Raw genomic sequence first — 27,209 nt, forward strand, 5'->3', positions numbered from 1 at the left:
GATCCTTTGCCATGAAGTGCAAACGTGTTCATGTGCCGTGCACAAATAAGAATGCAAAATGGCTACCTTGGCAAAGCAAACATTTGATTAATAACTGTGGAAGTGCTCCTAGAACACTAAGCTAAGAGCTTAGGTTGGGGAGTAATGCCAAGAATATGAATGATGCTGTAACTGCTGCTCATCTTTTGAGTTAGGTCGTACACATTTTATTGACAAATTTTTCATCAGAGATTATCCCTTCTTTAAATTGGAGGCTGTTCTTTAGAGTTAAACTGTCGACAAAATTATTGGAGTTAGTGCTGCTAATGTTCAAATAAGATTTTTTTTCTTCTTTTATAATTAAACTGTTCTTTCGAGACGTACTTATTCAGAAATTAATATCACTATTGCTCTTAATACTTCCATCATACATTTTCCCTTCTTTGGATCATAGGCTGTTCTTTATACTTATACGGTCAATTTAATGACTGTAAGAAAGGGACCTTCCTCCAACAATATGCTGTTTTGTGGGTTCTAGTTGTTCTAATAGTTATTGGAATTGTTGGTGTAAATATTCCCATTAAAAAATGCACGCCATGCTTAATGCTGAATGCTGTGTTATGTTAAATTTGAGATTGACTGTTAAATTAACTTGAAATCAAATTTTACTTTTCAAACGCGACGAATTTCAAATATTTTCAAGGTGCTTTTGGCAATACTTTCAAATGTGGCTGATCAAAATTGTTTGAAAACCATCGAAACTTGTTGGCAGAAGAGGCAAAAGAACTGTTTTCACCACATTAAATTGACGAGCAGACTTGGAGTGGGAATGTTACGTTCTTATTGGCGTCACACTACCAGAATATTATTGTTCAAGATTATACCGCCTATCGTAACATGATTTGTTTGCTTGACTCTAGATTGCTGTCTAAAAGTTAATTATTTGCATTATAAGTACTAATAATTATATGGAAGATTTCCCTTCTTTAGAATTGACGCAATTATGTAAGAGAAATGTAAGAACTGGCATAAACTCACCAAACTAAACATCTCTAGAAATAAATAACACTTGCACATTGCAAATAAAAATGGATACTTACAAAAATGGATTGAACTGGACTTTAGAATGATAACTATGATCATAATAATAATCTTCTTTCATATCTTGCGATGATCGATTCATTGTCAAATTTCATAACACCGGTAATTGCAATTTATAATCAACCAATTAACCCACCCCTCGCAACGCTTTTTGTGTGAATTTTCCACACTTTTTAAGAGCTGTTACATCTAAAAGACACCCACCCACCCACATCAACGTAATGGAATTTTTAAATGGACCCGAACAATTTTCGATATGAGAAGAGTTTTTGAATTACATGCACGCAAGTTATTTTATGCCAAGCGTCCATTATGCCTAACGTATTTTATGCCTAACGTCCATTATGCCTAATGTCTTTATGCCTAACGTCCATTATGCCTAACATACTTATGCTAACGTCTTTATGCCTAATGGGGTATACTCGTAAGTGTCGGCATAAGAATAAGAGTGTTCTATGATGTTCCAACCAATCAAGTTTTTTGTTTCTTTTCAAATAAGTAAAATATAATAACACATGCTTCGTCCTGACAGCTGTAGGAATGTTACATTTAGGTATTTGTTCAACAAACTTTGAATGGTTTGTCACCTCAAGTGTCGGCATAATTTTCCACTACATAGAAATTGTTCATATCAAATGAAAATATTATATTTACAAATAAGCATGTATATATCTCACAAATCATTATTTATCATGGTCTAATCGCTTATCAAAGTGAATCCTGTGACCCAACGATCCTTCCCATTAACAAACATCCCTCCCAGTAACCTTTGTGGAGATGCAGAGGCAAACACGGTCTCCAAATAGCAAAGATTACACACTAACAGTGCTTCCCCCAATCCCACCTGACTGCAAGGACGTGGCCGGCGCCGTTATTGACCCTGTATAAATAGAGGCACTGAATTATGCACATTGAAGAAGATTATGGTCAATCCCAGCCAAACTTCTAGTTGATTCTTTGTGCATTTTCACTGACTTCGGTCAATCACGGAATAGCAACCATTGATATGTGTAGTCAGTCTAAGCTAAGCTAAGCAAAGCCCAGGGTTGTACCATGCCCAGTGGCATTGCCCACACAGTTACGGATCACCCACAGTGACGGATCACATAAAAGTTGACGTAAAACATATTTTAAAGAAAACATAAAAGTTGACGTAAAACATATTTTTCCCATGTTATACTATTTGTCTTCTACCATTTGTAGTGTTAAGCACAGCTTTCATCCGCTGTGTAGCGGTGAATTTGACAAATGTTTAGTTGGTACCACACAGCTATCATTATATGGTCGTTTACTGTAAGAAGTGCCGTCAGCATTCATAAGCTCCCACAGGTGGTAAAATTCAAATGTTACAGCATGAAACATGCTCGTTCGCTTCGATTGAGTATGAATTCATCTTTGGAAAACATTTTTCTTGATTGTTGATTCTAAATACCGAATACTAGCACTTCTAACTAGTGATCCATAATATGGATCAGGAAATTATTGTTTACCACGGTTATGGATCACTTCCAAAGAATGTAGATTTCTGCCATTTTAATAATTGGATTCGACATTTTCAGACAACAGCACTAAAGATAAAACTAATAAAACATCAAGGTTTGTGAATTTCATATTTTAGCCGACAAAAATGGATGGAAAATTTGGTGTGGAACGAAAACAGTTCATGTCTCAGTTACTACAATGCAGTATCACAAAAAAAGGGCATTTTGCCCTTGTTTCCTGCTCGAAAACTGTTTTTTTTGCAGTTATATGTGACGCATTGTTAACTTTCACCAAATCATGCAATACAGAAGCATTGAGTTGAAAATTTCTTGATTTTGCGTACTGATCCGTAATATGTCACAATTTGATTCATAATATGAACGTAGATCCATAATACGGTTTTCAGAAACCGATACAATTTTTTATTTTTATGCATTCCTATGTAAATATTATACTCAAAATAGTTTACTAACCAAAGTTCCAATTTCAAACGGTTTGATTCGTGCTTTTAAATTACCATTTTACGTTTTCCATGTTGTTTTATTGAATTTTATAGGTTGGACTCCACACTATTTGATCCATAACTGTGGGGTCATGGTAAATAAACATAAAACTTTCTTCAGAGTAACTCCTAAAAATATATGCAATGAATATCCAGCGATCTAAAGATAAATTGATTGCTATCAATTTAGACTGTTGGGTGATTTCATTTAAGGAGTAGAAAACCTGTTGGCAAACAATTTTTATAAAAGACAATTTACACCGTCTTTACCACATAAGCTGCACAGACTGAACGATCACTAACATTAGGCAACGGACAACACGAAACACCCAGTCAAGGTATCTAGAAGGGAGGTAGCCCAATGTATCAGATATCCCATTCCGCCATTTTGAAATGCCAAGTGACAGCTGGCGTGTTTGTTTTGGTTGTTTGGATATCAGATGCATAGCGTGACAAAGTAGGAATAGAATGTTTCTTTTACACCCACATCTGAGTGGTATTCGCGGCAAAGTATCTGAATTTACTTCACTGTGTAATGCACTGATAGTAGAATGACTTAACTTACGAGATAAAGTTATTTACAAGAATACAACCGTCATCGTCAGACGGCGACACCGTGGCGCATCCTCACTTTCATCGGTAGACCATCGGTGGTGGGTGGCTCTAACCCGCTGCACTATTCGAAATTTCCACATTTACATGCATCACATGCAATTGTAAACCAATTTTTCAAATAATCTGCTTCTCTTCGACACAAAACACCGGAATACTACATTAAAGATGAAAATTTGATTCGCGACAAAATGCTGGAGAAAATTTTCACTTCACTGTGTTTTTGTTTGTTGGAATAAACATTCCCTAACAACCCCATAGAAACGGTTGAGTACACAAACCCGCCAGCTAGCCCACTTGCCAGCTGTCCCTTCCACCTTCCCCGCAGCTAACCACACCGCGCACCCACTGACTGCTAAGATCGGTAAACCTGTCATTATAATAATCTTGCACCCAGTAGCCCAGCGATGAATTTTTCGTTTGACGAAAAGTTTCCACCGACTGGAGCGGGAATCGAACCCACACCCCGTGGCACAATACGCCTAGACGACTGACGCCGCTAACCGCAAGGCCACGAAGCCCACAATTAGGGGGACTGGGGGTAGTTTGCCCACGTTAAGGAGAACAGCGATTTTAGATGTGAAAAACATTATTTTATGCTCTTTTTTTGTTATGGTCGGATAGACAAACATGTTTTCTACCAAATAGTTGAAACAGCTATCCATTTTAACTTTTCTGGGGTTTATAAATCAATTTTTAAAAAATGCTTGCTTAACTGCACATGTATTGTTTTGCGGGGTAAAACGCCCCGCTTGAGTTCGGCGTTAGCCATGCTGTAAACGAACGCACACAATCATGCTTGTATATGAGTTGCATACATCCGGGCGTTTGTTCAGATGTTATTGTTCAATAATAGTATACATGCTGATGCGAAAAATGTACATTTGTACGGTTCCAATTTTTGCGTAACTTCAACGTGCCATTACGTTTGGTAGAATTTGAATTCAAACGGCTGTTTTGGTGTTATGAAATAGGGGTGGGCGTTTTGCCCCCAGAGTTGATTAAAGTTTAGGGTCTTCAATAAGCTTTTTGAGGGCAAATTTAACATATGTTTTGCACGTAATACAAACTATGACAGTGCACAAGTTGGCTGTCGGCAATAGTTTCAGAAATTTGGTTGTTTATCGACCTAAAAAATGACATTGAAAATCGCACAAAATTGCAACGAAAACAGCGAAAAACGTTTTTATACGATTTTATCAATTTGGTTGAGAAAACCACATAAAAACATATTAGGAAAAGCATTTCTATCCATTTTCTATGATCTAGGGTGAAAAAAAGCATTATAAAACACATCGTTCGGCCAAATCGATGGTGGCGCGTTTTACCCCCTATGGGCATATTACCCCCAGTTCCCCTATTGGCGAACATTGTCAAATAACAAGTAGACGTTGTTTCTATGAATTTAAAAATGGCGGACTGGGCAATTTGACACAATGGACTATCTCCCTTCTCGATACCTTGGGCAGCACAGTAGGTATTTTTTTTTCTAATGGAATAGTAGGCATACATGTTTTTCAGATCCATGAAAGTCAGTCCAAAGTTATTTTTCGGCCTTGACAGCAGCAAAATTTTCGAGTGAAATTGAAGATTGAGAAAAATTTGTTCTCGATCATTCTTCACCAGCTAGGGTCAAGATCCCGAAGAACGAACAATTTCAACAATGCCGAAGAATACCTGCAGCAAATATCTTTTCCCCTGTGGCCCATTTGTATAACTCTATCACTTTTGTCTTTTCAAATCACTTGCTCATACATTTGTTAATATCATTGCAGGTCAATCCGTGCTGCGTTCCGGCGAGTGGTCCCTGCTATGGTCCCTCACTAGGAGTTTGTGCACCCTGCACTCCTTGTGGACCGTGTTCACCTTGTGGACCTTCTGGAGCTTGTGCACCATGCAATCCCGTTTGCGGTCCCTGTTGGGGCCCAAATGGTCCCTGCGCCCGAATTGAATACTACGATCGATAAACATCCCTTCCGAATATTATTCGAAAATTTTCAATAAATCACCTTTTTGGCATTAAAATCTATTTAATCGTGATTGTTTCCTAAGACCCCTGTTTATAAAAACCAAACTTACCTCATCAGCTCGAAGCTGATGCATAGATGGTTGCGGAAGTAGAAGTAATCGAGCATGTGTATCACGTTGTACGCTCCGTCCGCGTCCTTCTTGCGCAGTTCGTCCAATATCCGAACTTCGACGAGGGCCTGATGGTGGAAGCGTTTCTTATTGCGGATGATTTTGATTGCCACGTGCTGGTTGGTTTTGTGGTCCAGCGCCCGGATGACCTGACCGAAGCTGCCTTTGCCGATGACCTCAAGGATTTCGTATCGGTAGCAGACGTGGTCGTGGATCACCTTTGGAAAAGTGGAAAGAGAGGTTAGTAATGATTCTTCTAAGGACGTTTTTTGAGAACCAACCTTGTTATAACTGCCGTTGTCATCATCGTAACCCGAGTTGAGTGCCGTTCCCGGCTTGGCATTGATTTTGCAGGCATCGAGTCCCAGGTAGTAGATTTCCGGATACTTTTCAATTTCCTGCTTCTCATAGTCTGTCAAGCGGGTTCCGTGATATTTGAGTGCTTCTGCAAAGAAAGAAAAAATAATCGCTTACTATTGGAATTCATATAACTCTATGAGTATACTTTAGACATTATATTCATGTTGTGGATTCAAAATCTTTACCAGCCATTCAAAAATTAGGTGTTTTGGAACCGGAAACAATTATTTATTTTATATGCTTCCTGATGAGTTATACGTTACTGATAATACTGTTCGTAATTTTAATCAAAACGATATAACATATAATGAATTATTCAGAAGTAAAAAGAGCAAGCTCTATTGTTACTAATCCCCCTCATGTACGATAGGGTATGACAATCATAATGTGGATAACATAACAATTGATTTTAAATTTTCATTATATCCTACCCTAACTAACTCTACTATGTAACTGCAAAGTGCACACATATGTGAGCTTAACTGGAAATAGCTTTGCTCTCAAGTGCAAGCATAAAAGTGTTCCTTCATGTACCTAGGCACCGCAAGCAATTTGTGATCAAGTGCAATTTTACCTTTACCCCCAGTCCATGGTCCGTAGAAGTATCGGTGGTTCGTAGTAACTCGCCGTGGTTGCCTTTCCGTGTTCGAAAATCATGAATTATAAATAAAACCAGACACGAAAGTTACTTCCTCTCGCTTCCGGAATCCTTAGTAAGTGTACCTATACTTCTGTAGTACATAGGTATGTATATATTTTCCAACAGTACTGTTTGTTGGTTTTTATGATGCCGTTGAAAGGTGTTGAAATATCTTCCTTCCAGCAAAATTGCACCGAGTTCCGTTCGCTCTTTTAGTTATGTGTAGGTATTATAGCGTACTAGATAGATGATGCTCGGTTGATGCCCGGCTTGAACCGGAGTGAAGAAGCGGTAATTCAATATTTCCTCTGTTTACGGAGTATGCTTCTTCCGGAGGCATCTAGTACTGTTGGCCCCGGGAAAAGTTTCTCCATCAACATCGACGATAGCTGATGCTATTTCACAGCTAGTAGGATATACCCACGTTCGCTGAGTTAGTTTGGTGTTTCTCAAGCACACTTGGCGTAAGAAATATTTTGCTTCTATTATGGACAACTTCGTATTCAAAACATATGTGGCTTCAATTTTTATCCATAACAAGCTTACATTTATCTAAATCATCTTATTTTTTTTTCAATGAATCTCATCTGAAGTGTCTTGACAAACATGCTTCGATTCTACCCCATTTCCCGGAAAGTCATTACGCCTAATGCCATTACTACTTTATGCTTATGGAAGACAAAGAACTTCCCATTATGAAAATACTTAGACAGATATTGAACCCAGACACCTTCAGCATGGCAGTTGTCTCACCTGTCTTTGAAATTAATCAAACAGATGAACCAACTCATGCATCATGTTTTGGCTATTGAGCTACAGCTCAAGCGTGCAAATTCTCAAGCATAAGATATGACAACTTGAAATTTTTGCAACGCTGCTAGTGAATAAAAAAAAACAAAACTATCGATAAAAGTATTGACGTCATGTCATGAAACTTTGTAGAAGACGGAAAAAATCTATCTTTTATACTGTCAAAGCTATGAACTTAAAATGATGGATGCCCCTAAGAAACCATTTTTCACAATGACTTTTGAATCTGACTTCACAAAAGTAATCTACAAATCAACAGCTGAATAATTTTCAGTAGAGTTAAGATACATTACCATAGCAATCTTTAGTAAAATTTGTAGTTTTGTTATTTCAAGGAAAAATAATGATATATTTCTCAGAACAAGAGAGAAGCTACACTGTGAAAATTTGTAGAAAGATCTGAAGACTTCAATGGGAAGCTTATGTAGAGAATCCTTGAAGACTTTTTATGGATCAAGAATTTTCTACAGAGATTGTTGCAAAACTTTTCTCCCGCTACACGGAAAAAAATCGGTTGCCGGATTCATGAACAAAAAGTCATGAATTCATGAAATTTTATGTTTCATGATATCATGACTAAAAGTCATGAAATCGTGAGTATTATGCAAGAATTTGTATGCTCAGGGCGTTACACAAATCTAACTGTCACTTTCTTCATCTTAGTCAATGCGTCTCATGGCGATCGGTGATTTTTTCTAGTAGTTTTGTTTTTGAAAAAGTTTAAATTGAAGACACTGCTCTTCGGTACCTTACCAGGCGAGATTTCCGTAAGTTTCCACGTTGTGTCACGACACAATCAATCTGCCGGAGCTGTTAGATGTTCCAAAATATACTTATTTTGGACAGCCTTCATAGGGTTACCATATTTGCTCGCACCGGAAAGAGTACATTTTTTTAACTCTGTAAAAGAGTACTAAAGAGTACACTTGGACAAATTTGAAAATGCACTTTTTAATAATGTGTTTGTCTTAATTTACTTGTCTTAAACTTTTTAATTATTTCTTAATTCTAAAGTTGTTGGTCACATTAACACTACTGGCAACCAAATGAGAGATTTGATAAAATGAAAATGTTTATAAATTACGATTTTTCTTCGCCTACATATTGCAAACAATTATGAGATTCATAAGGACAGCCACTTTTCGTACATTTCAATCACAGTAAAATATGCAGGGATACAATGTTATCAACGTTTCATTCAAATTAACCTATTTACGCCAATCCTCTAATATACTTACTTACTATTTTGAACATTGACTCTGAGTGAATCAATATTTTTTATAACAGCGTATATTATGAAGAATATTTACTTTCAAAAAGGTTTTGTTCTGCATTCAACAAGAATATTTTTATGCAAACCAGATGAACTGAGAAGAGTGAGTTTTAACACCTTAGATCGCAAAAGAAACTGTAGCGTTTTTTCAGTTTTACATTAAGAGTATGTAAAAACTTTAAGAAAAGCAACTGCTTGCTTGATCGAACAGTTTCCTTTGATCTTTAGATGCTATACCGTTTCATTTCCACAGCTTTGTTCAACAATTGCATCATCAAAATGAGGTTTCCAGAAAAAGAGCTTGACACAAAACACTTCTGTTTTGAAATAGGCTAAACTATTGAAAAAAAAACTCGAACAATGTTCATCTAAAAATAAACAATTACAGTCGACTCTCCACATATCGATTTCGAAGGGAGAAATCGAGACAAAGAACATACTTTTGATTGATAAAGGATTGAAAACCGCTCCGTTGTCAGGAAAATAGGGAAAATAAGAAACAATTAAACGACATGTGGTGTTCCTACTTTATTCAGAATCACAAAAATCTAGTCTAGTATCCTTTGATAATGGGCAAAATGGAGAGAAAATCGTAAATGAAAACCACATCGAGATTTGGACATATATAGGAGGATATCGAGATGTGGAGAGGAAAATTGTATGCAAACTGGAAGAAACTGAAGAAATTATCGACATAGGGAGAGATATCCAGATGTAGATGGGAAAGATTTTAAACTGATTTCTTAGTCAAGTTATGTGATTTGATCATCATTGGTCAGTAACATCTGGAAAAGAGTACACTTGAGCCCGTTGAGCAAAAAAGAATAGTACACATTTCTTTAAGGCTAAAAAGAGTACATGTACTCTAAAAAGAGTACGTCTGGTAACCCTAAGCCTTCATCATGATTTTGCAGAACCGGGCAATGTTTGACTTTGAGCGAAGATTTCGCTTCACAAACTCGTCGGCGATTTTAACTGCTCGGATGTGATGCCTTCTCCATGTCCTATAGCAGAGCAGCTCAAAAAAAGCCTTCGGCAGCCGGATGTTCCAGTACACTTTTCATATCCACAGTATTGTTAAGGAGTGTTCCATTACTCATGCAATCCACCAGCATTTTGTGAGCCCAGGGACCATTTGTCAAATCAATTGATATTCGAAACAAACCTAACCACTGAATGTTCGCGTTCCTGCTAAAGATTTGGCACTCGTTAGTTTGACGAATGTGGAATGTGTTCGCGGTTTATTACGAAACTACCGGCGCAAAAGTCGCAATGATTTTAATTTTCATTGCATTTGTTTACCAATAGCAAATATAAACTGGGATCTAAATAGACGTATAATGTTCTGTTTTCATGAAATTAGTTCATGATTCAGGGATTCTGCTTCATGATTTCATGACTCAAATTTCCACTTTTCAGCACCAAAATCGGAATCATAAATGAAAGCCATCTAAATACATGAATAGTGCTTATGTTTTCATGAACTTTGTTCATGATATCAGATCCTGCTTCATGATATCATGACCGAAATTGCCACTTTTCGTATCAAAAATAGGAATCATAAATGACAGATGACTAAATCTATGAATAGCGTTTATGTTTCCATGAATTTTATTCATGGTTCCAGCATACATGCTTCATGATTTGAGGATTCCAGCTGACATTTTTCTTCGCTTTAAATTGAAAACGTAACGTACAGCCGGCGTTACGGTAAAATGCTTCATGATTTCATGACTTTTGGTCATGGTGTATTTTCATAACATGAAAACACACTTATTTCCCGAAATCATGACTCATTCTCCTTATTTCGAGTGCCGCATTTTTACCCGTGTAGAATTCTTCAGGTATTTGTCAGCAGCAAAATGATATTTTAGACAACAAGCATCAGTATCGCTGTTATAATTTTGATATTTTTTAACTATGGCAGAATTATAACAAAATTGGTTAACATCGCATTCGTGATAGACGTGACAGACATGTTTTATAACAGATTAATGACAAAATATATTATCATGCAGCCTTTTTACCTTTTCGATAAAGCGGGTTAATAAAAAGAAAGTTAACTTTTCTCCATGCGAAATTTTGCAAAAATGTTTAGGGTATAAAATCAAGCCAGAACACTCTCTCAATTCACTAAAATTTTGATATTCGACAAATTGATATAAGTTTATGTTGGTTATTAGGGTCAATCATGTATTTTGAACCTAAGGATATGTCTAGAAACGGTGATCGATTAACTGCTTTAGATACTAATATGTTATTATGTTTTGTTACTTATATGCTTTACGTCTCATTGAACTTTGAGTTTCTGGAAAAAAAAACTAACAAACTGTGAACGAGAATCAAACTTCCGACATCAAGACCAGTAGTCTTCTCCTCTACTTACTACTCCACCAGTTCTTCGAACAACCGCTTCGCCAATGCGTTATAAAAGCTACCACATTTCCTTATCGAAGCTTGTTGCTTACAACTTAACTGCACTGACTCATAAATACCGTCATGTAACAAACGTAACGCAAGGGTGGATGTGGTTGGGCACTGCGTTACATTTATTGTTCGCGTTTGACAATGAGGACATTAAGGTCAAAATGAACCGAGGCCGGGCTTTAGTTGTGTGGTAGCACAGATCTGGAGGGTCGAACATCCATTCAGACTGTAGGCTTGGTCGGTTGGTCACTCGCTAGTGAGCAGTCCATCAGAGTTTCGGCTTGAGTGGTTGTCTTTTTTTTTTTTGTTCTGAGCAATGAGGGGGATAATCTGCTCAACAGACTCCGGACCGAGGTCCGGTAGTGTGGGGTTGGGGACCATTTACTACGTACAAGCAGTAAACAGGACTACACCCCCGACCCACTAAACCATTTCCATTGCCGCCAAACCCTTCGTCTCTCCGGGACCACCAAGAAGGCATTGCTTCGGAGAGGGGCTATTGCACATCGCATCCTCCAGGTTAGCTGCGTAGCCATGCAGCAACGAACATCGATGACACGCTTAGGGGGGTCCACCAAGGTAGCATGCTGGCGAATTGCCAGCTTCCCGGGTGGTCCTCACCTCCCGTTGTCCGCTGAAGGCGGGCAGGGTCGACCACTAAGCCCGCGCCCAGCTGCACCGCAGGTATCAAGAACTGATACTGCGGGCTTCGCAATTTGACCTACTGAAGGCTCAGGCCCTATCAGCTAGCACCAGCTGGGATTGCTGACGAAGGGGCCTCCACCTGCCCCGAACAACCAGAGGCTCGTATCCACCCAGTAGGCCGGCGCCACGACAGCAGCGCTACCAGGATGTTCTCCCCGCGGCCACTTAATCGCTGTAAGGGTCGATTTCGACCGTAGGGCACCGGTATGACCTACGTAGCCGACTGCGAACCCTTGGACCACCTGTTGATTAGCGTCTGCACTAGTCACTCCTCGAGTCCACACGCCACCTCTTTTGGAGTTCTGAGACGATGTGGGTGATAGCCGATGAAACGGCATTCCAGCCAAACTCGTCTGCACACATCCTCTGGACCAAATTGTCCGGAGTCGTGTCCCGACCGCATGTGGCAAACATGCGGTCACGCATTGTGCAGAAACGCGGGCACACGAACAAAACGTGTTCCGCCGTTTCCTCTAAACCTGCACAAACTGGACATTCGGGAGAACCCGCATGACCGAAACGGTGTAGATATTGTCTAAAGCATCCATGACCCGAAAGGACCTGTGTTAGGTAGAATGTTAGTTCCCCATGGCGCCTATTGACCCAGATATCTAACCTCGGAATCAACCTGTGAGTCCACACTCCCTTGGTGGAACTGTCCCACGCACGCTGCCATTTGACCATGGAGGTCGTTCTGGCAGTCCTGCGTATGCCTCTTGTGCCGCGCCTTTCGAAGCACTCTATGTCTTCCATGATAAGGATACCAATAGGCATCATACCGGTGATGACACAATACCGGGCCACCATACCTCAGTATGGACGAGGCGACACTGGCCAGAAGCTTACGCTTGCTGGCGTACACCGCAGAGCTATTGGACATCATCCGGGACAGTGCCACAATAGCTGTGGAGGCTCTCTTGCAGGCATAATCGACATGGCTACCGAAGGTAAGCTTGTCGTCGATCATCACCCCCAAGTGTTTGACGGAGCGCTTCGATGTGATTGTGCAGTCGCCTACACTGATCACCGCTTGCTGCACCGACTTTCGGTTGTTGGCAACAACAGCCTCAGTTTTGTGGTGAGCCAATTCCAGTTTCCTGGAGCTCATCCACTCCTCCACAATTGCGATCGAGTGGGCTGCAGTCAATTCCACTTCTTCGATCGATTCACCGTAGACCTCCAGCGTAATATCGTCGGCAAAGCCAACGATGACCACACCCGCCGGGAATTTTAATCTCAACACCTCGTCGTACATGACATTCCATAACACCGGACCCAGGATGGAACCTTGCGGGACTCCTGAGGTTATGTGAAAGCACTTCCGACCCACCTCTGTGTCATAGACTAATACCCGATTCTGGAAGTAACTTCCGAGAATCTTGTACAGGTGCTCGGGTATCCCCAGACGCAGGAGCGCATCAGCAATAGCCGCCCAACTGGCACTATTAAATGCATTCCTTACATCCAGAGTCACTACTGCGCAGTAGCAAATACCCCTCCTCTTACGCTGGAGTGCTATCTCAGCGGTTTTCTTAACCGTCAGAATAGCGTCTACAGTGGACCTCCCTTTCCGGAAGCCGAACTGGTTGCCTGAGAGACCATTTACACCCTCGGTGTACCTCGACAGTCTGTTGAGGATGATCTTCTCGAGCACTTTCCCCACCGTGTCAATCAAGCATATTGGTCTATACGCAGACGGGTCACCGGGTGGTTTCCCCGCCTTTCGCAATAGTACCAGGCTCTGCCTCTTCCACGCATCTGGAAATACTCCCTCGTCCAGGCATATCTGCTTAGCAGATCTGAACATACCGGGAGCCTCCAAGATTGCGACTTTGAGGGCCAGGTTTGGAACTCCGTCCGGACCTGGTGCCTTCCCCATGCTCCCTACCCGTTACTCTATCCTCATCGCCAGCCCCAATCCCCGGCTGTCCTACAAAAGGAGGCCATGGGCTAGGGTTGTGGCGCGGGAAGAGCCCCTCGATGATCCCCTCCAGCATCTGTGGAGATTGCTCCGTAGGAGCAATTGCACCTCTTGTCTTCGCCATTACGATCCTGTAGGCATCACCCCACGGGTTCGCGTTGGCACTCTGACAAAGTCCCTCGAAGCAGGCCTTTTTGCTTGCCCTTATCTCGGACTTCAGCGCGACTTTGGCAGCGATGAACACCGCCCGTCGTTCTTCACGCTCCTGCTCGGTACGTGCTCGCTGCATCCGTCTCCTGGCCCGTAGGCAGGCACGGCGCAGGTTCAGGGTCGCAATAGCTTGAGTCCACCAGTGTGTCGGTGGTCTCCCATTCCTAGGGTGGACTTTTCTAGGCATGGTCGCATCGCATGCACGCGTAAGCACCGCTACCAGTTCGTCCCCGCTTAGGCCGAGTAGGTACCGCTCACGGCGGAGCGCCTCCCTAAGTACTTCATCATTGAAGTACGATGTCTTCCACCTACGAGGGCTTGGCCTTGACCTAGCCGCTTCCTCAACCCGCTGCCTGCAGTTGTTGTAGTCGATACTGTAGCTAACCGCCAGGTGGTCGCTGTCAGTGTAGGCATCGTCTACCCTCCAGTTCGAACTACTCGTTAGGCCAGGACTACAAAAAGTAACGTCGATAATCGACTCCACTCCGTTACGGCTGAAGGTACTTTTGGCACCAACATTAGCCAGATCGACATCTAGCACGGCCAGTGCCTCTAGCAGGATTTGACCTCGCTAGTTCGTGTTACGGCTTCCCCATTCCACGGCCCAGGCATTGAAGTCACCCGCTATTACAACTGGCCTTCGCCCTGTCAGCGCGGTCGTCATACAGTCCAGCATCTGCGTGAACCGCTCGGTCGACCAACTCGGAGGCGCATAGCAGCTACAGAAGAGGACCCCGTTTACCTTGGCGATCACGAAGCCCTCGTAGGTAGTAGACACCAACTGCTGGACAGGGTATTTACCCGTTGTCCATATCGCCGCCATTTTTCCGGATCCATCCACGACCCAGTTGCCGTTGCCGGCGGGTACTCGGTATGGGTCCGATATGATGGCGATGTCCGTCCCCCTGCGCTGCGTCACAGTGGTTCAGGTTCAGCTGCGTTACCTGCACTGTGACTTTTCGTTGATGGCTCGTTTGAAGGTCGGGCACCTTGAGCCTCCCGTTGGGTGATTGTTGTTCACGGACTTGCCGGAACAAATCAAGCACTTGGGAGGGTTCTTGCAGCCTAGTGCCTTATGACCTTCCTCACCACAACGCCTGCACAACTTGGTCCTATCAGGGCCTTTACAGCCCCAGGACTTGTGTCCAGGTTCCCTGCACCTAAAGCAGATCACTGGTTGCTCATGTATGTTCAGTAGAGTGATGCAAATTTTGAAATGTTTGCTCCCCTATGTTTAAACGATTTCTCTTATGGCAAAGAGCATCCTCCCTAAGTTTGAAGTGATTCGGAAGAAATTTGACTGTGCACACGCCATTTGAAGTTTATATGGAGATTACTATGGAAAACGCCAATCTTTTGTGCTCAGCCCTCTATCTCTTCGTCATAATATTTTATGGAAAAGTGAATAAATTCTTCCAATGTGAAATCCTCCTAGCTACAACTTTGCCGAAGACTACATTTTGATTGGACTTCAGGATAAATTGTAATTCATCATCATAAAGTTGGTGTGTATGTAGCATGCTTCGCCAACTGCTCGGCAGGCAACAGTGGTGCTCCTGGTGGGAAGAATAGATCAAAGTAATCCAGGCTACTATGTTCTACAGCAAAAAAACAGTGTTGCTCTGAAAGTAATTGAATGATCATCTCAGCATGATTTAGACTTTGTTAACAATAATAACAAATTATCCTTACGTCCCATTGAAATGTGGTCTTCGGCAAAGTTGTAGCTGGGAAGTTTTTACATGAGATGAGTGTGTTCACTTTTCCATAGATTATTATGACGAGCAGTTAGAAGACTGAACACAAAAGGTTTGCCTTTTCCATAGTAATTTCCATATAAACTTCAAACAGCGTGTGCACAACCAAATTTCTTCCGAATCACTTCAAAAATTGGGAGGATCATTTTCATCATAATTGACATCGTTTAAGCATAGGGGAGCAAAAACTTCAAAATTTGCATCAGTCTAATGTTCAGTGAACATACTGACCAACCAACCTTGATCTTACCTACCTTAGCGGACTTATTTGCGTCTGCCACAGGTAGGTGTACTAAGGCCACCTGATTACCTGCCAGAACTTTCCGTAGCTGAACGGCGGCGGTGGTTACCTGCACTTCGCACTGTTGCCGCAGTGCCGTGACGAGCTCTTCTGCGTTAGTGATCTCGTCAAGGTTCATCACCTTCAGAGTCACTGACTGCGTCAGAGCCCTCACTTCAACACCAGCGCCAAGGACCTCTTCCGCCAAACTTTTGTAGACGGCGCCCTTGCGCTCCTTGTCGCGCTTAAGCTCGAGGATCATTTCACCTGTACGATAACGTCTGACACTGCGTACGTCCCCCAGCAACACACATGTTATAATTGTGTATTATCAACTGATATATGACTAGTTTTGGTCATATATCAGTTGATAATACACAATTATAACATGTGTGTTGCTGGGGTCGGCTCCTAGATCCACAAGCTTCGCGTCACTGCGCATCGCCTTCAGGACTTCCGAGTACTTGGACTCTTCCGTCTTGATGATGATCGCATCACCCTTTTCGCGTTTGGCACCTACCCTCCTACCTTTCTTAGGCCTGGTATCCCTGCGCTCCTGATTCTCATGTTTCTTCTTCTTCTTCTTTCTCACTACGATTGTCCAGGGGGCGTCCCCCCCTGCTCCGCCCTGACCTGTGGTGATGGAGGACCTCCCAAAGGTCGCAACCCCCTGTTCCCATCACTCCGCGAGGGGCCAGCCTTTTCGGGCCCACCCTTCTCGGCTTTCCGGGACGCCTGGCTGGGGTCCGATTGTTGTCTGGTTTGTGGTGAGTGGTGTCTGGTTCTTTGGGTTTGTGCTCTTGTAGGATTAAGATTTGAACTAGGTTCATCTTCATTTTAAATTGACTTCAAAGACCTTGAGCTTGAGCTTGAACTTGATTGGCCGCCCGTGGTTGCTACTCCAGTATCGCCAGATCAGCTGCACTTACACAAGGAACCAACCAGATGACTGCTTGGGATTAACTGACACCCTCAGTGTATAAGTGCTGGTGATCTTTTATTTTTTGGCAACAATGGTGCCTGCCACGTCAAAATGCAGACCAATGAGGGGAAGGGGAAGAAATTGATGATGCCTTCAACTGGCTCCCACGGTTGACCGTATATGCCACTGCGTCAACGCCAGTTTATGCGGCAAGGGTGAAAGGGTGGGGTAATTTTTATGGCAGAGAGGCTTGCTGGTTTGTTAGCAGACTGCCTATGTATCAGGCGTAAAGGAAGGCATGCTATAATGATGAAAGAATGGAAGCGTAGGGAAACGGTTTATTTCTGTCCGTCTCGGGTTCTAGCAAATGCTATGAACTGTGATAGATACATCATCTGTGATACATTAAGAGTGGTTGATAGAAACAAGTGAAAGATACAACTACAAAGTTCGAGGAAAGGGACGGGCTTGGGATTGAACCCATGACCATCTGCTCATGAAGCAGAAGCGGTAGTCATTAGACCACCAACCTCGTCTTAAAATTGACTTCAAAGACCTTGGGAGACACAAATCATTTCTAGGGTTCAATTACAGGTAGTTTACTTGATTTTTTAAGCATTTGGAAGACATTGAGGATTCTAATTTCTATAACGACAAATAACAACTAAAATATACATAATCTGACAAATAAATTTTTAATTTAGGATTATCATACAAATGACATGACAGAGTACAACAACGACATTCAACAAAACTTCAATAGACTTAGTTTCGATGAATAGTTACGCAATAATTAATTGATTACTTTAATACTTGTTTCTCTACATAACTTGATATTTTTATTTATTAGATTTGGTCAGCAATTTTCTTATATTTTTTCAAATATGATTTTTCTCCTTACATACATATTTTATCTGTTAAAAATACTATTTCAATATTGAATCACTTTGCACGTAAATTCAAAAATAATCAATATAATTGTTTGACCTACGGATTCATTACATTTTGCAGCATTATTAGCTTTATTTTTTATTTATTTATTTATTTATTTATTGATCTCTTTAAACTTAAGACTGTTGTCTTTTATGTTTAAGTGCTGAGGATAAGAATAACATGATTACAAAAAAAACGCTGAGAAACACATTAAAAATTAACACAACTTCCAACTTACTAATTAAAATGCTCAAGACACGCCCTTTTGAAACCCCATGTGGAATTAATGGTTTGAATACCAGAAGGTAGTTCATTCCAGAAATGTATGCCTCTTACAAAAAATGAGCTCCCGTATTGTGATGTTCTATGACGGGGGATTTGAAACTTCCTGCCACGCTGACTTCTTAATGGTACTATTTTTGAAAATAAATATGGTGGTGTTTTGGATTGTACAATGTTTTGAAACAAAACAACACTTCTAAGTTTCGTAAACTTATCAAACCTGCAACCAATTAAAAAATGCTGTAAATGAGTCACGCTTGCATATCTGTTAAGATTGAATACAAATCTAACACAACAATTTAAAGCTACTCTAAGTCGATTTATAGTATTTGCAGAAGCTTGCGACAAAATAAAATCACAAAATAAAAAGTGTGGGTAGATTAGGGATTTGAAAAGCATCAATTTAGTCTTTGCTCCAAGACATTCACCTTTAATTCTAAGGGTTCGCAAAGTTGCATATATTTTGCCGCATTGTTTTAGAATAAATGTATCCCATTCAAAATTGCTTTGAATAGTAATTCCTAAACTAAGAACTTCGTTCGAAAACTCTATTTTATCGCCATTTAGAAAAATATTAGGTTCGTTTACAATATTTCTGTTACGTGTAATAAGCATAGCCTGAGTTTTTCGCGTATTTAGAAGGAGAGAGTTTGCCATGGCCCACCTAGAAACATCAGAAAGACATTCGTTTATTAGATTTTCGACTGCTGCTGTTTCTAAACTGGTACAATCAAATAAGATCTGTACATCATCAGCGAAAAGGTGCACCAAACAGTTTCTTAAAGTTGAAGGCAAATCGTTTATATACAGTGAGAAGAGCAGTGGACCTAACACTGATCCCTGTGGAACTCCAGAACTGATGGGCAGCAGTGAAGAAAAACTATCATTATGAAAAACAGTTTGGTAACGATTTCTTAAATATGATCTAATCAAACACACAGCTCTTGAGCAGAATCCAAATTGTCGTTCTAATTTACGACAAAGATTAGTGTGACAGATTGTATCGAACGCCTTAGAGAAGTCCAGAAGAATCATGATAACATGTCCATTTCTATCTAAGACAGTTCCTATGTCGTCAGAAATACTGAGCATGACTGTTTTTATGCTGTGTCCTCGACGATAACCAGACTGGCTTTATTGTGTCAAGTCTATCCTATTTACCTAACACCCAAGCCAATCCTATTTTCCTTCTCCCATGGCGTTTGCGTGGTCAGCATAGACTATTCAGCCATTACCCCTCCTATAATCGGCTTTGGATTGACTTGCGCTCTTATTGCCCCGCCAAACGCTGCAAAATGAAAATGAAAATGATAAACTTATCAATGTTACCCCGGATTACGGTACCGCATTTAAATGATTATTTTAACAGAAAATTTAAATCAACGTGAGAAAATTACCTACCATGCAGATCAATTTTTAAAGCATAGACAGTAATCTCTCCGTGACTAGATTTTGAGGGGACCATTATAATTAAAGAACTCGAGGTAGCCACAAAAACCAAGTTTTACTATGGTTCTCTAACTCGATATTTAAGTACGGAATATCAACTTAAGGAGAGTTGACTGTATTAGCATCCGAATTGACAATAATGATGCTACCAAATTAAATGTTTTTTTTTTCTGCTCTAATTGGCCATCTAGCAACCTCAATGAAGACACAAAATGTTTCATCCAAACCAGCATATTTTTTCTACTTCCACCACGCAGAACTTACAGCAACTATGCTGGTGCGACCATGCTGCAGTTATTACCGTCAATTACCGGTGCCCGTAAATTTATTATTTACGACAATTTATACACAGCCCTAGCGTGAGCATATGTTTATGATGTTGTAGTATTTTGGGGCGGTCTACGTCAATTTTCCTAATGCATGAAGCGCCGGTCATATCGAATGTCTTGGCTGATTTTTCTTTCCTCTTACTGTGGGTTTATCGTTTGTTCTGGGCTCAACAGTATTATAGCACAAGACACGATATGGGTTTCCGGTCGTCCCACATAGGTACGGTGAAGACTGTATCGAAAAGAAAGTAGCCAAGCTTAATGTATATGTTTGTTCTGTTTCAATATGGTGCTGAAAAAAGTAATACTTTTCTGTTTTGTTTTCAATACTGGCAAATTAATATCTGAGTTCCTCCATCGGATACCAAAGGATTTCTCAATGACTTAACCTACTTCTGTTGGACGATCCGAATTCGACTAAGATGAGGAAATTTTCAGTGAAAATAGGATTGATGCTCCTAAAAATAATCCAATTATAACGATAATTACATTATAGAAAAAAACTGTTGTACTCATTGAAAAACCTGATTTTTATCACTCGTTGTATGTATCCATCTCGGCAGGCTTCGTTGAAAAAATCATCATTTTGAAACTTATTATAAAAACAAATATTTCGATACAGTCCTTATGAGTAAGCAGCCCCAAGCCCGACATCCGTTTCGGTTTTGGCAGCTTTGGAACATGTTGTCGTAGGTGGCGTAGGAAGCTTGCAAGTGGAAACGGAACTCCTTGCTCGTGTGGATTCTGACTTTCGCTTTCGTCATCATCGATTTAGAATGCCTGCTGGCAGTTGGAAGCATCAAATGCAGAATTTGTTATGGGTTCTAAAAATAGCCAACAGGGATGTAGTAACAAGGCATTAAATCTGTAAATATTTTTACTTCTAAGCTGTTTGTATATATTTTAGTTGAACAGAATAATTAAAAAATTATCGTGTAGAAAATTGCGATTCTTGACTACACATTTTAAATTTGAAGATATCTGAGATTCGTTAAGCATCAACGAAGTACAACATAGGCTCAACCTAAAGATGAGCCTTGGCCAGCCAGTCAGTCTGAGCAAATAAGTTACAAAAAGACGATAAAAATGACATGACACGCAACATGTTTCCTTCCTGGTCTCTCACAATACCTTCCAATGGCTAAATATAGTGCCTATCATGTCAAACTGTATTCAGCGAGTTACATTTCGGTAAAACGAACTAGCGGTAAACGGTCGCGTGAATGTCCCTTAAAGGTGCGGTAGACGTAACCCGTGTTCATCAACCGTTTTGGCAATATGCACGATTGTGAACCGATAAAAATAATTGAATGGAATTGATAGAGCAGAAATAAAAATCCAATAAAGATATCCGTGCATTATGTAACAGGCGGAAGCACGGAAAAGGAATCCTAAAGGGGACTCGCCGAACTGCATGCTTACTATCGATATAGGCATAGTTGTACTATGATGTATCGATGGCTGTATACATGAGACAGTCAACTGTGCAACGGCAGATTTAGCAGTAATGATATTTGGTAAAAAATATTTTATTTTAATTAAGACTGCGTAGATGAAAAACGAATTTCATTAAAATATACAGTCGATTCTCTATCTCCTCATCCCTGAAACAGTTTTTAAAGAAAACCATGTAGACATTTCTCGGAAGCAATCCTTGAAGAAATTCATGAAGAAGAGAATGGTGAAATCGCTGCACGAATTCCTGTAGAGCATAGGTTCCCAAACTTTTGTATACGCGACCCATCTAGATGTCCGGCTCATTTTTCGCGACCCACCGAAGAGAATTTTAAGAATTGGTTCTTATTTAAAACACTGCCGAAGTATACGATTTGTTATGTAGTGTTTTCACCTCTAAATAGGAACATTAGTTTCTAATCGTTTCCAAAAATAAGTCACACATTGGAAAACTGTACACTATATTGAAATATATTAGATTGTTTGTCTGAAAATTATACAAACAACATTGTAATATTTCAAAACAGGTCTTACGAACTTCAAAACTAAAAAAACAGATGTGAATAAATGAAAGTATAGCACATACTGTAATCGAAAAATAAACCAGCAGAATTGTCAAAACTTTATAGGTACGCAGATTTTCCTGAATATCAGAAGAGAATGTGGAATTGAGATTGAGAAAATAAAATAATATTACAAGGTATATAAACTTGTTGATAAATATTTCTTGAGTTCAATTAAAATCTGTGCAGCTGAGTGAGTTACGAAATGAGATTTTCTTATAGCTATTCTGAAAAAAAAACTGAAAATTCCAAAAGAAGCCACAGAAAATTCACAGAGAATTAAACTTTTTCATTTATGAAAACAATGTTTAAACTTCTGGATGTGTATGATAAATGCCAAACTAGATTTTTTCTCGCGACTCCCTGACCCCCTGAGGGTCGCGGCCCACAGTTTGGGAAACTATGCTCTGAGGACTTTTTGGAGGCCCAAAAAAAATCTCTGGAGAAATTCCTTTGGAGTCGCTGGATGATTATCTGTTAAAACATGTGGCGATTTTCTGCGAGAATTCCTGGAGGAAAATTTTCAGAAATCCCTTGAGGAATTCGTGATAAAATCTCGGAAGAAATCTCGGAAATACTTCCTGGATGAATCTCGAGAGGACTAATTGGGGATGTATCCGTGGAGGAATCCTCGGAGGAAATTATGGAGAAATCACAAGAGAAATATCAGGAGTTATCCTTGAATAGATTGTTCTAGTTTAACTTCTGGGAAGAAAGCCCCAAAGATATCTCTGCAAGAATCCTTGTAAAAATTTTCCAGAAGGAAGCGTTGGAGAAGTCTCCTGTAGATTTTAAGAGGAATATCTGTAGGAATACCAGAAGAAATCGCCTGAAAAATCCATGGAGAAATCTACAGAGAAATTGGCGGGATCCTTTGAGAAATCACTGGAAGAATCCCAGTAAAAAATTTACTGATTTTATTGGAAGAATCTATGGATGTATCACTTGACGCATTCCTGCAAGAACTCCCTGCAAAATATTCAAAGGTATCCCTGTAGATATATTCTTGGAGTCCATGGAGAAATAGACCCCTGGAGGAACTCCTGGAATAAATATTGATGGTATTTATGGAGCAATATCAGAACCGATCTTAAATGTCTCATGGCGAATAAAAGTTCATCCTGGAGGAATCTCTGGCAAAAGAGAGAAATCGCTGTAGGGTTTACGGTAGTGATTATCTTTTAAGATTTCCTGGTAAAATCCTTGGAGGAATCATCGAAATAAATCCTAGAGAAATTTCTGCAGATATTTCGAAAAGCAGAACTCCATTTGAACTTATCACAATATTGCGATTGCTATGAAAAGTTATAATTCGTCAGCGATAAAATGTCGTTTTCCTTATAGATAAATAAAACATTAATTACGATTTGTCGAATGATGTTGGTTTCTGATATTTTCTAATTAGGCCTAACGAAAATGGAATTCGAGTATGATAAGTTAATGTTTGGGAGGCCCATAAAGCCGTACCAGTAAAAGCACAGCATTTTAGCCAAACCAAGCTGAAGGGCATGGGATCGATTCCCACCGAACAAGAATCTTTATGGATTAGGAATGTTCTCGGCTTACCAGAAGAAGAAGACTAAGCTGAGAAGCAGGCTCTATCCCGGTTGGGACGTAGCATAAATAAGAAGACAAGTTTTATGTTTTATTTTTGACATGGTGTCCATTAGGGTGCGGCTTATTTTTGAAAAGTTCTCAAAACCAAAAATTCGTGTGCTCTATTGAGTTCAAATCACATCAAAAGAGAAACCTCAAAATCTGAGCCAAAAATATTAACATTTAGAGGTGGCGCAAGCGTCTTGAAGTTGAATTTTCAGGTTATAAAAAATTACCTTCAGTGAAGTACACATAACTTTGTAATTTTTCAAACGATTTTAAAACTTTTAGCATCAATACCTTCAAAATTAAATTTATAAAAACTTTGTTGAACATCAAATTTGTCTAAAATCAAAACAAGTTTTAGTTAGAAGTAATTTATTCCAAATTTTTCCTCATTTTACTAAAAATTTCAACTTTGTTTGACCATAACTTCATGATTACTCAACCGATTCCAAATCTTTTTACATGCTTTTGAAGCTAATTTATTTGTTTTCAAAGCTTTCATATATCACATTTCATTAAAAAAATGTCTTGACCAAGTTATTCAGCAAAAACTGCACAAAAACATTATGTTTTAACGAAAAATGCCAGTTTTGTCAAATTTTTGGCAGTTAAATATTGTCTCTTAAGCTGAAACTGATTTTTATCATTTGTTAAACCTTTGGGAAGGACTTTACAACAATTTTTTAATAATTTTGAAACAAAATTTTGTTTGCATATGTTAAAAAATATATGCACTATTCAACTCGTAACTAAGGCAAGATACTTTACATATTTAAGTTTTATAGAAAAAATGCTGTTTTCGGCAAAAAAAACTTAAATAATCCAAAGAAATTTGATTTTTTCATTGAAAAATTATGTTTTTGGGTAGTTTTTGTTAAATACCTAAGTCAAACATATTTTTTAGAAAAAAATGTTGTCTGTACAGTTTGAAAACAAATAAATTTGCTTCAAAAGTATGTAAAAATATTTGGAATCGATTGAGTTTTAATGAAGTTATGGTCAAACAAAAATTATTTTTTTAGCGAAATGAGGAAAAATTTGGATAAAAGTATTTTTAACTAAGACAAGTTTTGATTTTCAACAAAATCGATGTTCTATAAATTTTTTATAAATTTTATTTGAAAGAAAATGGTGCTAAAAGTTTTGAAATCGGTTGGAAAATAACAAATTTATGTTTACTTAACTGCAGGTCATTTTTTATAACTTGAAAATTCACCTTCAACACGCTTGCGCCACCTCTAAATGTTAATATTTTTGGCTCAGATTTTGTGGTTTCTCTTTTTTTGTGATTTGAATTCAGTAGAGCACACGAATTTTTGGTTTTGAAAAGTTTTGAAAAATAAGCCGCGTGTCCATTTAGATCTGTTTGAAAAATCATGAATTTTGAGCTCTGCCCATAACTGTATATCAGTCACATTCGACATTTTTGACAAATTGGAGTTAATACCGGGAGAGTCATCAAATGATAAATACTTTCGATCAACTTACTGAAATCTGTGAGATTGTTCTAGAAAATTCGAAAAAAAATACCAAGTTGTTTTGTCACATGGGCATTTTTTTAAATTATCGGACAATTTGGGCCGGAGGTTCTCCGATTTGCATGAAATTTTCACCAGAGGTAGAGCTCGTGGATACATGACCAATAGTGAAATTCAAAAAAATTATAGTGGCCTATTTTCCCGGAAAACTCTAAATGAATTTTCATGATTTCTCTATATACCTCAAATTTTGAAAATTCATATCTCCTGAACTATGCATTGTAGAACAAAAGTTTTTTAGTGAAATCGAAAGGAAATTTTCTCAGCAATCTATTAAAAATATAAAAAGAAAATCATTTCTCGGAAAATTTTTCACCATGGAGAAAATTGTCGAAAAAATAGCGAAAAAACTATCGTCTGTATCATGAAAAATTTTCAAAAAAATATTTTTTGTTTCACCAATCCATATTCTAACTTTCGTCCATAGACGCCAAAGTGGTATATTTTACCGTTTAGGCGACAGAACTTCAAAACCGATGACCACCCGCACGCTTCCCATAGAAAAATTTGTTCTATTGTGGGCCTCATAAACGTGCGCTAACGGCGGCAGTAATTTACACGCATTGTAAGTGTAACACAGTAAACCATCCTTTCCTTTCCCGTCAGAAGAAGCTTTTCGTGAATCGGACCACTCCCCATTGGTCAGTTGGGTGTTTTGTGTGCCCTTCATCAGCAACGTTATTTAGTATTAAAGCTAACAGCCTCTATGAAAGCCGCACGGGAAGTTCTTGTTACAATCAATCATTATGGTAACGTTTGAAGGATCAAATCTCAAGATCCACTTTCTTTGAAAACTTATGAATATATTTTTAATATGTTGTTTCGGCCAGGACGTCTTTCTTACGTTGTGTCTTTTACGATACAACGGACGGCAAATCAAGCGAACAGCTTCATTTTAACAGATTTATTACCACTGAGAGACAGCATGCCTACTCGGTGGAGAAACGAAAGAAAGTACATGCTTGCAAATTCAATGGGTGCGCCTTATACAGGCGCACGATACGGCCAGACAAAACATACAATAATTATTCATTACGCGCGTACGCTTCTCAATACAGTTTGGCGCGTTGTTGGGTTGGCGCCAACTGTAGAGGCTGCACGTGAGTAGGAATCCTCTCAGTCAGTTCAATGCATTCGGCGAATGGATGCTAAGTGCATTAACTCGTGCCTCGCTGATACAAGTGTATTGGTATTCACTTCTCTTCGCGTTCCTTCCGATTGTCGCTTTTACACAATAGGTTTCGACGCTTTCATGCTACACTCCGCCTAGGACGGTTCAGCTATCACTGAATGTTCGATAGCAGCAGATTTTTTGCTATTTTTCATCGGTGGCGTTCGGGTGAGTGAGTGAATTTTCCCATGCTTGCTGAGGGTCAGTTCCTATTACCTATATTATTAAATGTTAGGATCGTTTTCAATTAAAGACTGTTGGTCTCAATAGTAAAGGTTACGAATAAAAGACATACAAAACACCCAACAGACCTTAGGAGAGTGGTCTGATTGACGAAAAGCTTCTTCTGACTGGAAAGGAAAGGATGGTTTACTGCGTTACACTTACAATGCGTGTAAATTACTGCCGCCGTTAGCGCACGTTTATGAGGCCCACAATAGAACAAATTTTTCTATGGGAAGCGTGCGGGTGGTCATCGGTTTTGAAGTTCTGTCGCCTAAACGGTAAAATATACCACTTTGGCGTCTATGGACGAAAGTTAGAGTATGGATTGATGAAACAAAAAATATTTTTTTGAAATTTTTTCATGATACAAACGATAGTTTTTTCGCTATTTTTTCGACAATTTTCTCCATGGTGAAAAATTTTCCGAGAAATGATTTTCTTTTTATATTTTTAATAGATTGCTGAGAAAATTTCCTTTCGATTTCACTAAAAAACTTTTGTTCTACAATGCATAGTTCAGGAGATATGAATTTTCAAAGTTT

General features: G+C 39.4%; 1 protein-coding gene and 1 long non-coding RNA gene across 16 annotated transcripts in view; one reads left to right on the forward strand and one right to left on the reverse strand.

Moving 5' to 3' along the window:
- The window catches only part of LOC5570893 (dual specificity tyrosine-phosphorylation-regulated kinase 2), a 414,629-nt gene that overhangs the window by 76,384 nt on the left and 311,036 nt on the right, over positions 1-27,209 (reverse strand). For all 15 annotated transcript variants that reach the window (XR_002500512.1, XR_002500511.1, XR_002500510.1 and 12 more), the window contains 2 exons: positions 6,097-6,260; positions 5,756-6,033 (listed from right to left, as the gene is read on the reverse strand). Coding sequence is in view for 12 of the 15 variants with exons in the window: in XM_021844970.1 (XP_021700662.1) it covers positions 5,756-6,033; positions 6,097-6,260 (442 nt within the window). In the remaining 3 variants the exon portion in view is untranslated. The remainder of the gene's footprint in view (positions 1-5,755; positions 6,034-6,096; positions 6,261-27,209) is intronic.
- LOC5570892 lies at positions 5,018-5,705 on the forward strand. The gene is made up of 2 exons (XR_002500513.1): positions 5,018-5,387; positions 5,452-5,705. It is a non-coding gene; the product is annotated as an uncharacterized LOC5570892 (long non-coding RNA).

The sequence above is a fragment of the Aedes aegypti genome, chromosome 2 (genome assembly GCF_002204515.2).
Source record: "Aedes aegypti strain LVP_AGWG chromosome 2, AaegL5.0 Primary Assembly, whole genome shotgun sequence".
Taxonomy (NCBI): domain Eukaryota; kingdom Metazoa; phylum Arthropoda; class Insecta; order Diptera; family Culicidae; genus Aedes; species Aedes aegypti.